The sequence below is a fragment of the Megalops cyprinoides genome, chromosome 23 (assembly GCF_013368585.1).
Source record: "Megalops cyprinoides isolate fMegCyp1 chromosome 23, fMegCyp1.pri, whole genome shotgun sequence".
Lineage (NCBI taxonomy): Eukaryota > Metazoa > Chordata > Actinopteri > Elopiformes > Megalopidae > Megalops > Megalops cyprinoides.
The window spans coordinates 22,784,408-22,798,510 of record NC_050605.1 but is presented as its reverse complement, the minus strand read 5'-3'; the positions used below and the strand labels follow the sequence as shown (position 1 = coordinate 22,798,510).

General features: G+C 48.3%; 1 protein-coding gene across 5 annotated transcripts in view; it reads right to left on the bottom strand.

Moving 5' to 3' along the window:
- LOC118770253 (ELKS/Rab6-interacting/CAST family member 1-like) overlaps positions 1 to 12,667 on the bottom strand; it is a 192,708-nt gene extending 180,041 nt beyond the window's left edge. For all 5 annotated transcript variants that reach the window (XM_036517808.1, XM_036517809.1, XM_036517810.1 and 2 more), the window contains exons 1-2: positions 12,449 to 12,667; positions 68 to 1,019 (exon numbers count right to left, since the gene is read on the bottom strand). In XM_036517808.1, the coding sequence (XP_036373701.1) occupies positions 68 to 757 (690 nt within the window). In that variant the 5' untranslated portion in view covers positions 758 to 1,019; positions 12,449 to 12,667. The remainder of the gene's footprint in view (positions 1 to 67; positions 1,020 to 12,448) is intronic.
- Positions 12,668 to 14,103: the final 1,436 nt, after the last annotated feature.

Sequence of the window (14,103 nt, the reverse complement as noted above, 5' to 3'; positions counted from 1 at the left end):
CCCCCGCCCTCCCCCGCCCCCCCGCGGCACCCCCCGCCCCCCCCCGCGGCACCCCCCGCCCGCTCACCTGCGTCTCGTCCTGGATGACGCGGTACTGCTCCTTCCACACGGCGATCTTGGACACCTCGTCCTTGCGCAGGGCTCGCTCCTTCTTCAGCTCGGGGCTCCAGAAGGTCTTGATGGAGTTCATGGAGGAGCTGAGCTTGCTCTCCTTCACGTCCACCTCCTTGCGGAGCAGCTCGTTCTCCCTCAGCACCTCCTTCAGCTGCGCCTGCAGGTCCATGATGGTGTTGTCCCGGGCCTGCCGCAGCGAGTGGGGCACGGTGGAGGCCAGGCTGGACGGCATGTGGTGGTCCCCGAAGGCGATGGCGTCGCTGGGCACGGCGCCCGCCGTGCTGGTGGCGATGTTGGGGCTGCTGCCCATGACGGTGGTGCGCACGCCGTACGGCAGCCGGCCGCCGGACCGGCCCAGCGTCATGGTGCTCTTGGGCAGGTCGGGCGCGGCCACCACCTCGTTGTCGCTCAGGTACATGGGGCCGGAGGTGGCGTAGGCCGCGTTCAGGGACTGGATGTTCTCCATGGAGAGCGTCTTGCCGCCGGCCCCGCCCGCGCCGCCGCCGCTGCCGCCCGTGCTGTTGGTGCGGCGGTGGCCCAGGCGCGGCGAGCGGGGCAGCCGCGGGGAACGCCCCGGACTCTGGCCGCTCCCCCCGCCGTGGTTACTGTCCATCTTGCCCACAGACCGGGCGCTGCCGTACATGGTGTCTGGAAAATGGGGTCTCGCTTCTCAACGAAACGGAAAAAATAGCAACACAGAAGCAAAACAGAGTCAGATTCCGTCCACTGAACACCTGCAGGATTCTGTGCTTCTTTCTGTCTTTAACTGAAGGACAGAGGCGAGTATGTCATGTTCAAAGGGAGCCTTCAGTAGTCGACCGCTGGGGGCGTGAACTTGGAAAATCCGCGGTCAGTGAGAAGATCCAGGACTCTATCACTCCTTATGAGGGCGGCAGTGCCGGGATCTGTAGAAGACAAGGACCAAGAGGTCAGTCATCTGGCAGGAAGAGGCTTCACTACACAGCTCTAAGTCAAGTGTGCTGTTCTGAGAGGGGAAATAAACCTCAGCAATAAACCCAGCATAGTTCAACTCCCCTCCCGTACCCCAGAGAACCACCCCAGTGAAACATGGTGACATTCGAGTTCTCTTTTCATTGTGTGACGTGGTATCACTTTTCAGGAGGAAAGTCCTGAAAGTGCAGGGTGCTCCTGAAGAACACCTCCTGAAGAACGCCCCCCCCCTGCCCCCCACCCCCCGTCCCGCCTCAGGCTGCGCTTTAGAGGGTTCATCATTCTGACTGCTGGGCACACACTCCTGTCACTGCTAATCTGTGTTTACAGAGTGCAAGGACAGAAACGCTGGGCCCTGCCGGCGCACAGAGAGAGGAGCACTCCCATACACACACACACACACCACACCACATAGAGGAAATACAGCTCATAACCCTCAGTGCCATAGAGGAAATACAGCTCATAACCCTCAGTGCTATAGAGGAAATACAGCTCATAACCCTCAGTGCCATAGAGGAAATACAGCTCATAACCCTCAGCGCCATAGGGGAAATACAGCTCATAACCCTCAGCGCCATAGAGGAAATACAGCTCATAACCCTCAGTGCCATAGAGGAAATACAGCATATAACCCTCAGTGCCATAGAGGAAATACAGCTCATAACCCTCAGCGCCATAGAGGAAATACAGCTCATAACCCTCAGCGCCATAGAGGAAATACAGCTCATAACCCTCAGTGCCATAGAGGAAATACAGCATATAACCCTCAGTGCCATAGAGGAAATACAGCTCATAACCCTCAGCGCCATAGAGGAAATACAGCTCATAACCCTCAGCGCCATAGAGGAAATACAGCTCATAACCCTCAGCGCCATAGAGGAAATACAGCTCATAACCCTCAGTACCACAGCACAGCCCTTCTCTGCCTGGGCTGCAGCTGTATGTAGGTCACTCAAATGCCAGCTTTATTTACAGACGCCTGATGCCTCATTTCCAGCACGGTCCCCTGCATTGTTAACCCCGCCCCCCCCCCCCAGTCATCGCCGCCCACTCCCCCCCCCCCCCCCCCCCCCCAGAGTGGCACGGAGGGAGAGGAGCAGCCATGCAGCGAGTCTCTCTCCTGCACCTATCAGCACCGCAGGGAGCACAGCACGCTCACACCGCCATCACAGGGCTGCCTGCAGGGCTCAGGGGTGAAAGGTCAGCGGTGAGGGAGGGGCGTGTCTGAGGACCAGCGTGTTGGGGGGGTGCGCTGCTCGGCTGTGGGCACTCAGGCGTTCCCCCCCCCATCTGGGCTTCAGCGCAAATGAGGAGTGAAAAGTGCGGAGGTGGTCCCGGCTCAGGGGCACAACGTCCCCGAGAATCACCATTAATATCCTTTACTTTACTGTGTGTGTGTGTGTGTGTGTGTATATACAAATGCGAGGGTGTATGTGTGTATTCACATGCGAGGGTGTATGTGTGTATACACGTGTTTGTGTGTGTGTGTGTGCATCTGCACCAGCGCTCAGGGTACACAGAACAGGCACAGCATCTGCACCAGCGCTCAGGGTACACAGAACAGGCACAGCACATGCAGGGAGTGACCCAGACTGACTGCAGTCACACCTTGGTCACCACTGTCAGCTGCTGCAGCAGTGCTATCCTCTACAGACTCCAACTTCCATTATAATGCTCCTTTAATGACTACTTTAGCTAGAGGAGGCTTACTGCTGCGGTAACAAGGGCTTTAGAAACCCCATCTCTCTCACACACACACACACACACACACACACACACACACACACACACACACACACACACACACACACACAGACACACAGACACACACAGACACACACAGACACACACAGACACACACAGACACACACACCCCCCGCTGCTCAGCGGCCCTACAAGACTTCCTTATCACGCTGCTGCAGGCCCATGCTTTGGCCCAGCCATTTTCCCAGGGTGCACTGCAGCAGGAAGTGCACAGTCATGGGTTTTCACCCGTCTCCAGCCTCCGGTACAGATGCTCCTGCAGGAGCCTGTGAGCTCAGCAAGCAGGGATCAGACAGGCCCCACACAGCCGCCCGGCCCTTCGCTATGGCAACAGGCTTCCTCTTCCTCAGATCAATATCAGTCCACCTGCAATTCTGCTGCTGAAATAACCTCTATCACAATCTGTTCCATCCGCTTTCCCAATCTAATTAATCACATTCGGGCAGAATGAGACACCCTTTCCAGAAAGATGCCTCCAAAACAACACTATCATAGTAGCTTGAATTGTATTAGCCTAAATTACTCATCTTAAGCAGATATAGCACACTTTGTTTTTATCTAGGATAGGTATGGGTATAAAATATTTATCATCATCTCTATATAAAGATCTTTCCTGTGTCCTGAAGTGAAAGTCAAAAACACTGCCCTTTCTGTACCTGCAGTTCCCCTGTCACAGTGAACTGCAGAGAGATTTCTCCCAACGCTGCCAGTCACTCAGGAAACTGTTAATTGCTCCTAATGCTGAACCCAAAAAAAACACAGGCAGCACTGATTACTAATCAGGACTGACACCACCATCATTACAAGCGCATGATTCTCCATCAGAGGGGCTGACTGCAGCCTCAGAACTACCAGAGACACGGAGAGAGGGAGGGAGGGAGGAGACCGAGAGGAGAGAAGGAGGGAAAGGAAGAGATGGGGGAGGAGAGCGAGAGGAGGAGAAGGATAGAGGAAGAAGGAGAAGGAGAGAGGAAGAAAGAGGAGAGATGGAGGTGGGGGGGGGAGAGAGCAAGAGGAGAAGGAGAGGAGACAGAGCAGATGGGAGAAGTAGGGTGTGGAGAGAGAACAGGAGGGAGAGAGGAGGGTGAGAAAAGACAGGAGAAAGCCACACCCGCTCCACACTGCCAACGTCCTTACCTATCCTCCCGGTCCTCAGAAGCTACCTTTAAGTGCTGATCCAGGACCAGATTCCCAAAACTTAAATATCACCAGCTAAACAGCCAAACTGGTCCTAGATCAGCACTGAAAGGTGCCCTCTGCCTGGGGCTCTCACAGTGCAGTCAGAGAGCAGGGTGATAGAGACGGGGCCGTGGGGGGGGGGGCCCCATGCCTGCCCCTTTATGGCGTCCTCCTCATGAGTCAACATCGTAACATTTATCTTCAGCCACCACAAAACCTTTTACACACAACAGCTGAGGAGCTGGGTCGTGCATCCAAACACTGCCTCCACAAATACTCAGCGGGAAGAAGACGCCATCTGGGACATGCCTTCCCAAGCAGGTAAGCGTCACTCTCTGGTTACAGGCCAGCCACACGGAGCAAAGATCAAAACCCGCCGCTTCCTGCAGGCGGGCCGCTGTGAACGACCCTCGCCGACACCGACGGCTTGTAAAACAACGCTGGCGTCAGACAGACTCTTTCCCGCTCTTTTACGGCTCTGCCCCCCTGGGAAACATCCTCTGCCATATTCGGCCCCCTTTCCAGAAGCAGTGTGCCCGTGAGTTATACTAAAATAATGTTAATAATATTCCACATGCTGAGGGCCTGGCATGAAAATGAGCCCTTTAATATACTGTATATTTATAATCCATTAATAAGGGCCAGGAAATTTTCCTGTGGGATTTTGTCAGACCTAAACCGTCTGTACTGTCTCGTCTAAAAGGTCTTTAGTCCTTCATCATTAGGGAGCTCTATTCACACAAGGACTAATGCACTGCAAGTCTCAAACAGTTTTTCACTCAGCAAGCAACTGATGTAATAATCAGGTGTTAATAATTTTCTCAGTGTAGACAGACAGCGCAGTGCTGACCCTGGGTCAGTGTAACCTTTTTTTCTCCTGGAAGATGGCCGAAGCAGGAATTAGCAATAAATGACCCTGGATCAGAGCTTGGACCACAGTCAAAGAGCGCCCATTTTCACAGGAAAGGTTTCCCTCTGCCTTGCATGTGCGCAGGTTTTTACTCTGCTGGAGGGAAACAAAGACCATACAGCTCAAAGGTTCCGTCAGCAAGATAACCATCATCCACAGACACTTTCTGCTGTTCAGATGAAACATCCAGCCAGCGAGATGTAAGGCACAGGTATGTGGGCCTTCAGGCTGCTGTTGAGCCCAGCGTTGAGCGAGACCCCCTGGGGTCTGCTGCAGACCACACATTACCCTCTCCCTGTAATAGTGCACTTACAGCAAATCAAAACCAGGCAGCTGGAACAGCAGCTGCTAATAATGCCCAGTAAGACAGGAGGGCTAACGTGGCTAACGCTAACGCAACAGAAGAGAAAGCCTTCTCCTCGGCTCTGGGCTCAGGAGAAACAGCAAGGGCACAAAGTCCACCGCAACTGGACAATGTGTGTGTGTGTGTGTGTGTGTGTGTGTGGGGGGGGGGGGGGTGTTTAGCCCACCCTTCCTGTAAGGGCCGGGTCTGTCTGGGAATAGCCAGGCAGCGACACAGTCCGGGTGTCACTGTGACCCCAGTCCTGCAAGGGGGTAACAGGATCCACAGACACAGCGACCTCTGCGACGCCACTCCGTCCGCTGGCGACGGTCGCCATGACAGCCATCTGCACAAGCCCGTGCCTGCTGCTCGCAAGCGGACATGAGAGGCGAGGAGCGGGCCATCAAACGCCCTGCTGTGCCAACATTAACGTGCCCTCATCAGTAAATCATCAGTACTAATGCCTCACTCTGTGAAACTATACCATATTATACGCGCACACACACCACCACCATGCCCACACAGGACACCCACGCCCACACATACACATAATGCCCTCTTTTTCATTCACACCCCTACTGAAATGATATGAAGTTATGAAAGAAAAAATTATATAACAGAGAAAATGCCCGTAGTGGACTATATACAGTCCACAACAGACATATATCATGTTTTTGGTTCCTGTTTAAGCAGGGATGTTAACAATATTGCATATGCTTATACATGTGTGACAGATACATAAAGCATATAACATTATGATTTACAACTAAAATTCACTGAAATATCACCTGTTGTACATCCTTCAACAGAACACAAGCACAGGTCAAAATCAGGGGTGGTGCCAGGCAGAAATGATTGAAGTGTGGATGAGAAATGATTGAGAAATGAACAAGGAGGCAGGACCTACATCACAAACGCAGGTCCGTATGAGACCCTGCCATTGGACAGAGCCTTGACTGCTGTCTGAGAGGCCACACCTCCTGGGAGGCCTCTGAGCCAATCTGACCATGCTGACTCCATACGACAAACCAATCCCTGAATTGCTTATTTGTGATGTCACAAGCAACATGTTACTTTTCAGCAAAACAATAGCCGTGAAATGAATCACGCTGGAAGTGGTTTTCTAGGGAGAAAAATAGCTTTGGGGACATGCCAGCCACTGTAAAAAACTAAATTCTAGGCCACTGCCCTCCAGCTAATATGAGTGTATGTATTTATGGATGTATGTTAACACACCAGCAATACCATTCGAATGGCGTGAGCTGCTGACATTAGGGTGGCATTGAGCGATATTTCTGAATGACCAAAATTCTCCCACACTTAAGCATAAGAATAGCACATCACTATTTGGGCAGTGGAGCCACTCCAAGTCAGTAAGGCACGGATCCAAAGCTACAGCTAGCAGGACAAGAGAAATCCATCAAGTGGAACATTTACTCCCCGACGCAACGCCTTTTCCCTCGCTGAGGGTATGACTCAACTGTCCACACAGCACTTCAGCCTCAGGTCCTTACCAGAAATTAATCCATATCACTATTGTAAAAGCTACAGCTTACAGGAGTCACCGAAATTTGTAAAGTCTGCAGCCATTTTAATGTGGTGCCTGGGATCACCCAGCCAAAAATTCTTTGTAGAACCCATCATGAAGGCAGAGGCCAAGTGTTTCATTCCATTTCTTTTTCCTTTTTGTTTTGTTATTTAATTTCTGTGCTTCTGGCATTATGACGTCTTTAGAGCAGCATATGACTTTGATTAAACAAAGAGTACTACAAAAAAATAAAGAGTACTAGGGAAAAACAAGAGAGACATAAAACGGAGTTCAGGCAGAGCATGTTAACTCGCTGAAATGTCACACTGGCATTTGCAGCTGCATGTATATGGGCTGTTTGAATTTTTATAAGCAATAAAAAAAAAGAGTTTCATTTATGCTCATAAGACCTAAATAAACAAGACTATCACCAAGACATTCAATTTTGTCAAATTTCCATAAATTACACAATAACTTACTATTTATGGCACATATTATATAGAAGACAGCGTCGGTACCATGGTTAGAATTTAACCTTGTGAACTCACTTTCACACATCAAGGTAATCAGGCCTAAAGCACATTACGTTCGGACCGAATTCATTATCACGGTGTGTGTATTTTAAACAAACAGTAATCAAGCTCAGTGTGAAGCCTCTAGGCCTGCCCAAACAGTGTCCCTCTCTTCCTGTGAGTACACGCTCAGACGACCGGTCCCCACGAGAAGCCGGAACTGAGGAGGGCGTTTCCGTTCAGGCAGGGTATTTATAGAGCTGATCTCAGGTCAGCTCCCAGCTCGCTAATATCCCTGCTGTCATCCCATCTACCTGGCCTCAGACTGGCGGGGAGAGGCCGGCTCGCAGTAATTCATCCAGTTAGCCGCAGAGAAAAAGCACTTAGCTCAGATCCCTCTGCTGATCAGTTTATTCGATACACCACGACAGACCCGGAAAGCTTGCGGCCACAAAATGAAGGTGAAAAAAAAAAGACCTTAGAGAAAGTCTGAGGGGAAACAACAAACAAAAAAAAAAACAATTAAAACTCTGCTGTCGGTAGCGTTGAGAAAGCAATTTCCATGTTGGCGAAAAAGAGAAGGCTGGATGTGACAGGCTGACAGGAAGTCGCTTGTTGTGAAGGCGTCACATCGCGGAGTCAGTCACTCCTGCCTCTCCGTCTGTGTCTCCGTCACCAGCTGCGTGATTTCTCCCCTCCGAGGAGCGGAGAGGTGCTCCTCGCATACAGACGCAGGAGGGGAGGGGATGTAGCTCTGTGGGTAACGGGAGGCAGGTGTAGGGGAGACAGAGGGGGCTGCTGGGAAACTGGGGGGGAAAGGGGGGGGGGGGAGTCACATTCCAGAGGAAGTTTCACACGTTCCATTTATGCAACAAGTATCCTATCATTAGATTTGCCACCGGAAGGCAGAAATAGCCAGGAGCTGGCAGACCCACACAGAGGCGTGCTGGCAGAATTATTTCTTTGTTAATGCCACAAAGGGAAGAACATGGATCGAATTTCACATTTCAAACGCATGCCATAAAACCAGCTCTATCCCATCCGCTCAATATATGAATCTACATTCTGTGACTATGAACATCATCATTATGCAGTTGAAATACAATAAAACTACCATATGTACTTACACAATATATGAGGGCTTAAAAATTACCAAATGGTTTCTTAAGACTCAGATCTTGGAATCTCTGCCTAATAACAAAAATGAGAGGATTTTTCTTGCTCTGAGGATCCACAGGGATCGAGAGGAAACTCCAGATAGGTGAAAAAGCCGTGCCACACAACACACGCCTCCGAAAAGAGCGATTAGCTGCAGGGTCAGAGACTCCGAAACCTAGTCCAACAGAATGATCTAATTAGGTCGCTTCCTAAAAGATCAGCTGTGTATGAAAACCATGTCACGCCCCTCGAGGACAAGAGCTGCTCTCCCCAGCTGGGTCGTCACCACGCGGGATGGATGAGGACCGACGGTCTGAAGCACGCACACACACACACACACACACACACACACACACACACACACACACACACACACACACACACAGGTGAGGGAAGGAAAAACTACTGCACCCTGCATGTGCCATTCACTCCACACCTCACACCCAGAAACCAAGCCTGGATTCCAGGGCAGACCACTTACCTGAACACACCCTCCAGGTGAACTCGTTCCCTTTCTAAGAAGCTTATTTCATTCCACAAAAAAAAATCAACGTATAACTTTGGCGAGAGGTGTTTTCTTTCTTCTCTCGTGGGTGCTTTTTTTAAAAGGAGCTGTGATGCTCACTCTCACCTACACCGCCTCCTCTCTCAGCGCTCCTATGCTCAGCCACTGAAGATAAATTTCAGGAAGGCTGCGTGCGATTGATCAGGGTGCCAGAGCCAGGGCGGTGTTTAAGGAGCTGCGCTTCTGGGACAGGCGCTGCCGCCTCGTTTCCCACAGGGGGCACTGTTGCTGCACCCCTGGGGGAGCTGCTTAACCTGCACCGTTTCAGTCAATGGCAGCTGTGGCAATGAATAATGCAGAAATGGAAGCCCCAGAAAAGGGCAGCATAGAAGCAAAAAAAAAAGCAAGAAAGAGTCTGTTTATTCTGCTCTTCCCGCAGCTTCTGAAGTTGAACTGAGGACACGCACCAACTCCAGGTGGGCCAAGAGCCCTTCAGAACTGAGCTGGATTCACCTCACCTGTCTCTCCCTGCAGAGGGAATGAGAGAGAGAGGAACTTTGATCCTTTTCAAAGCCAACCCAGTGCCCAAGAGCGCCTCAGTCAGGGAGCGGAGGCAGGTGAAATATGAAGCACATCTTAAGATGAATAATCTAGAGGGTGAAGCCAGGTTGCGTGGTACATGATGTCACCCTTAACACCAATCCAGTGTCAAAATCACACTCACTCCCTGCTGCTTAAACCAAAACGCCCGTGAAATGGTATCAGGGATGAAGAGACCGATAGGAGCATGAATACTTGCACTGAGTGCTTAAATATGACTCAAATATAATATTCACTAAATTCTGACAGTCTAAGTTTTCTCAGCTTGGACTGTGAAACAAGCAAAAGTTTCCCAATTCGAATTAGAGCTAAATAACTGAGCATAAGAACGTAAAATACACAGGAACAAAACTCAAAGATGCTGGTGAGTCTAAATCCAAAATAGCTTTGTTAGAAAAATGGATTTGCCAAAATGTCTGCAGTAAGTCCTTCCCTGACGCTGTTCACCTGCAATACCTGTGCACCCAATGCCCCTGGCCAAAAGCACACACTGAGACAGACACTATGACTTGAGCCATTTATCAGAACCTCAGCCACCGCCTGAACGCTTAGCGCTACCAGCACAGCTGCAGCCTTACTCAACAAATTCAGCCTTTACGCAAGTAGATTCCCTTCTCTTAAACTTCCCTCTCACATTCACGCATACACAAACAATCATTTCAACAGATGAGACATAAGGAAGGACACTTCGCTGCAATATTTGTAAGTGATTTTTCAAAAATGTAAAAAGCATGTATCTTCCAAAAACTCCAAGGCACACTGTTTTTTTTTCTTCAGAAAACCATTGAAGTGCTTTTATTTTACACAGCACAATAGTTTAAAACAGTGACCAATGCAATACGACCTGCCTCAGTCTCCACCAAGGTCAAAGAGCACCTGTATTTCGGCTACACCCCCAGACCCAGGCAGTGCTTCTGTTCTCTTCATGACAAAAACAAAAGATCATTTCAGTTCTGTTCAGGATCTGGCCATAATATAGAGACACAGATAATAAATAGGAGCTCTCTCCTCCCATCAACACCAAGTGGATCTTTGCACTGCCAATAAAACCACTGACACTGGCTGAACACTGACCAGAATCCAGATGGCTGCCCTATTATAACACAACTCTTCAGTCTTCACTTGTAGAAATTATAATCCGTCAACCCACAGAAAGGCAATCTGTAAGCAGCCCTTAGAAGAGTCACTGTTGCCATGAACTGTATTTTACAGCAGAATGGGGGGATTTTATTACATAAACAATAATTGTAATGATTTTGCAGCTTTACGATCTGCATCTCGCGTATTATGACGAGAGTCACCATCTACGAAGGCTTTTTTATTTAATCACTACAAACACTGGAAGACCCAAGATTACCTCAAATGTAAAAAAAGCGAACTGGAAAAAGATGGTACCAAACAGACGACGGCTTGGCTTCTTGCCTTTTTCCACACAACGATGATGTGCGACCAGGCACTAACACTTGAGTCACAGGTGATCATCTGAAATTCGCACACAGCACACAGTACTGCCCTAAACCTCGCACTGATGCATCTTCGGTTTGGATGACATCAGCCTCCAGTCGTTACCGCGTTTGACACCGCCTTTTAAACATTACACTGAGCATACGGGATATCACCAGAGGAACAAAGGAGTAAGTTGATTGGCCAACCTGTGGAGAATCCCAGTGGATTTGAGCCCTCGGTTCTCTCCGGTCCTCAGAACGCTAATGGACTCTAGCAATCGGGACCGGGGGGGGGCGACCCCGATGCTATGCGTTTTAATTCCAACCCCAACCCCCCCCCCCCCCCCCCCCCCCGGTCCCGATTGCTAGAGTCCATTAGCGTTCTGAGGACCGGAGAACAGTCTATAAAACCAGGCTGTTCCAGACAGAACAGAAGACACTGCAATGTATGAAGTCTATCAATCTGCATGCTTCAGCAAGTGATAAACGGAACCGAGGCCATTTGATTCGAAAACAGGGAGGAACCTCGTCTCCCTTTTTAAATGGGCGGCAACACTCATTCTTCATGTGTTGCAGCTAGCTAGCGATTTGTGTGTTCAAAATGAACAATTTTTAAAAAATCATTATCGGCTGGCAAAAATGTATGGAAGATGAAATTTGTTGGTGTCATCCGTGACTTAATGGTAAGGTAGCAAGTCTGCCAGCTTGGTAATTGGCTCTAGAAAAGGCAGCAATTTATACATCTTGCTCATGTTGCAGAAATGCAGCCTAGTCTTGGTTCGTTAGCCAACTGGCTAACATACCTACCCAGCTGGGTACTTTGGCTCCGTCGCTACTATGTTAGCTAGCTGCCTCGATTGCGCTTTGCTTGCTTGGTTATTCTCTTACTCTGGATTTGCTATTATTTGATAACCTCCCACAAAAGCCCACAAATAAGGTGTTAAATAAACAAAATGAAACAGTCAAATTGATAGACATTAACGCTGACCCACCGGGGAAATGCAGCGTTAACACCACTGACGTGACCATTAGCTGGCCACCAATGTAAAAAAAATAGGCTTCTTTTTAAATGTAAACACAGACTAACTATATTAGTTAGCAAGCTAACTAACGACGGCTACCTGGTGGAAAATACCGATGTAAGGAGACACCCTTGATCTGCTTCGCTCAATATCTTTTCCCTCCTCCATCGTCTGCTCCCTCAACATTTACAAGCCTCTTCACACACAATGTAAAACAGATTCCGACAAAATCTAGCATCTGAACACGACAATTATGGTATTAAAAACAAAATCCCGTTAATTTCAATGAAAATAAACCAACTACAGACAGAGTAGACAAGACGTCTCGGTCTCTCTCTCTCTCTCTCTCTCTCTGTCCGACTGCTCTGTGCAAAGAACACAATAATGAAAATCACTTTTTAAAATGTAAGCAGCTACCTTCTTCTCACATATCCCGCTTATCCGGCTGTGGTTTAAGCGCGGCGCCGTACTCCTGGGTTTGCAGACGGACCGTTATCAGATGCAATCCCTCCTCATAAAAGGATGTGCTTTTTACTATAATACTTATTTCTCTTTTTTTCCTCTCTTGCCAGCACTACCAGTAGCTCCGCGAGCCAGGGCGCTTCAGTGACGTAAGGATCACGATGCGCGTTCACGCCACGGGCCTCCGCCGCCGCCACGCAAGAGTCACCCCGTTCTTCAAACGCAAACAGACGCCATACTGAGGAGGTCAGGTTTCCTTTCCCACTTAGGAAAATAGCGGAAACTCTCTATTGAAATGAGAGGGAGAGATCACTTTAGCCTGCCCCGCTGGATATTCTGCGTACTAAGACTAAGATCGGACTGAGATCCTCTTCTTCTTAGGAATTCAGGCTTGGATCACCTCCCCGAAATAACTTTTGCCACTTTGATTTATATTCCTCTCACTCCACGAATGTCTTTCAAAAGAATTGTAAACAACATCCGGCTACTATTTTTACAGATGTGTAACTAAGTATAATTCATTCTGAGACGTCATTCTGAAGTTACTTCAGACAGTTCTGTGGTGCATTTGGTGAAATGAGTCGTGTGTATGTGTGTGGTAAGCATCATGAAGGAAATTTACAGAGAAAATAGAAGTTTTATGAATGATACTTTATATAAATTAATTCTATAATGTGTGCAATATGTGTGATAGCTATTGTTAGCCAGTTTGTTTCATTGTTGTCCTTGCTTCATGATAGTATTACTAAAGGAAAAATCTGTAAAGGAAAGCATATTCTTTATGTCACAGGGTTAAGAGATTGCAGGTCAGGTGATAGTTTCAACATGCGAACAGCACTGCGTTCTAAGGGGGATAATGTTTGTGTGCGCGCACTTTCACTCACTGTTGCTGCAGACGTGTTATGTGACGTAGCAATCTATCCACACCGTGTTAAAATGATTTTAAAAATGGGTGCAGATTGCATGAAATTAATTATACGTGTTACTGTTATTGTCGTCATTTCGCAGATGCTTTTATCCATAGCGACTTATGATGTGTCACATTAATATTGTGTCCCAAGCTGTCATTTTGTCGTTTTGTTTTTGCCCCGTGTGTCGTTTTGTGTTAGAAGAATTATATCATTATAATATATATAATATAATTATTATACCACTAAATACAGACCTGCAAAAGCATCATTGCAAATTTAGTTGTATAGCAGATGCTCTTGTCCAGAGCAAATTACATAGATTAAAATTTATCCATTTATACAGCTGGATATTTCCTGAAACAGTCCTGGGTTAAGTACCTTGCCCAAGGGTACAACAGCAGCGCCCCAGCAGGGAGTTAAACATTTTATGTTTGTTTTTCTCTGTGTGTCTGTGTTTCCACAGAAGACGTTTCCTTGTAGGGTAAAATACAGCAGCATTGGTTTGATTCAGCTTGACTTGAAATACACCGAGTAACATGGTGTGTGATCTAACAACTTCTGTTTGATTTGCAACAATCCACATTAAACATAATAAACACACAAAAATAATCACAGTTTCAATTCTTTCACTACCTTCACTCTAATTACGGCCGGTCTGTGGTGTAATGCACTCGTTGTCCACTGGTGGCCACTGTTTTG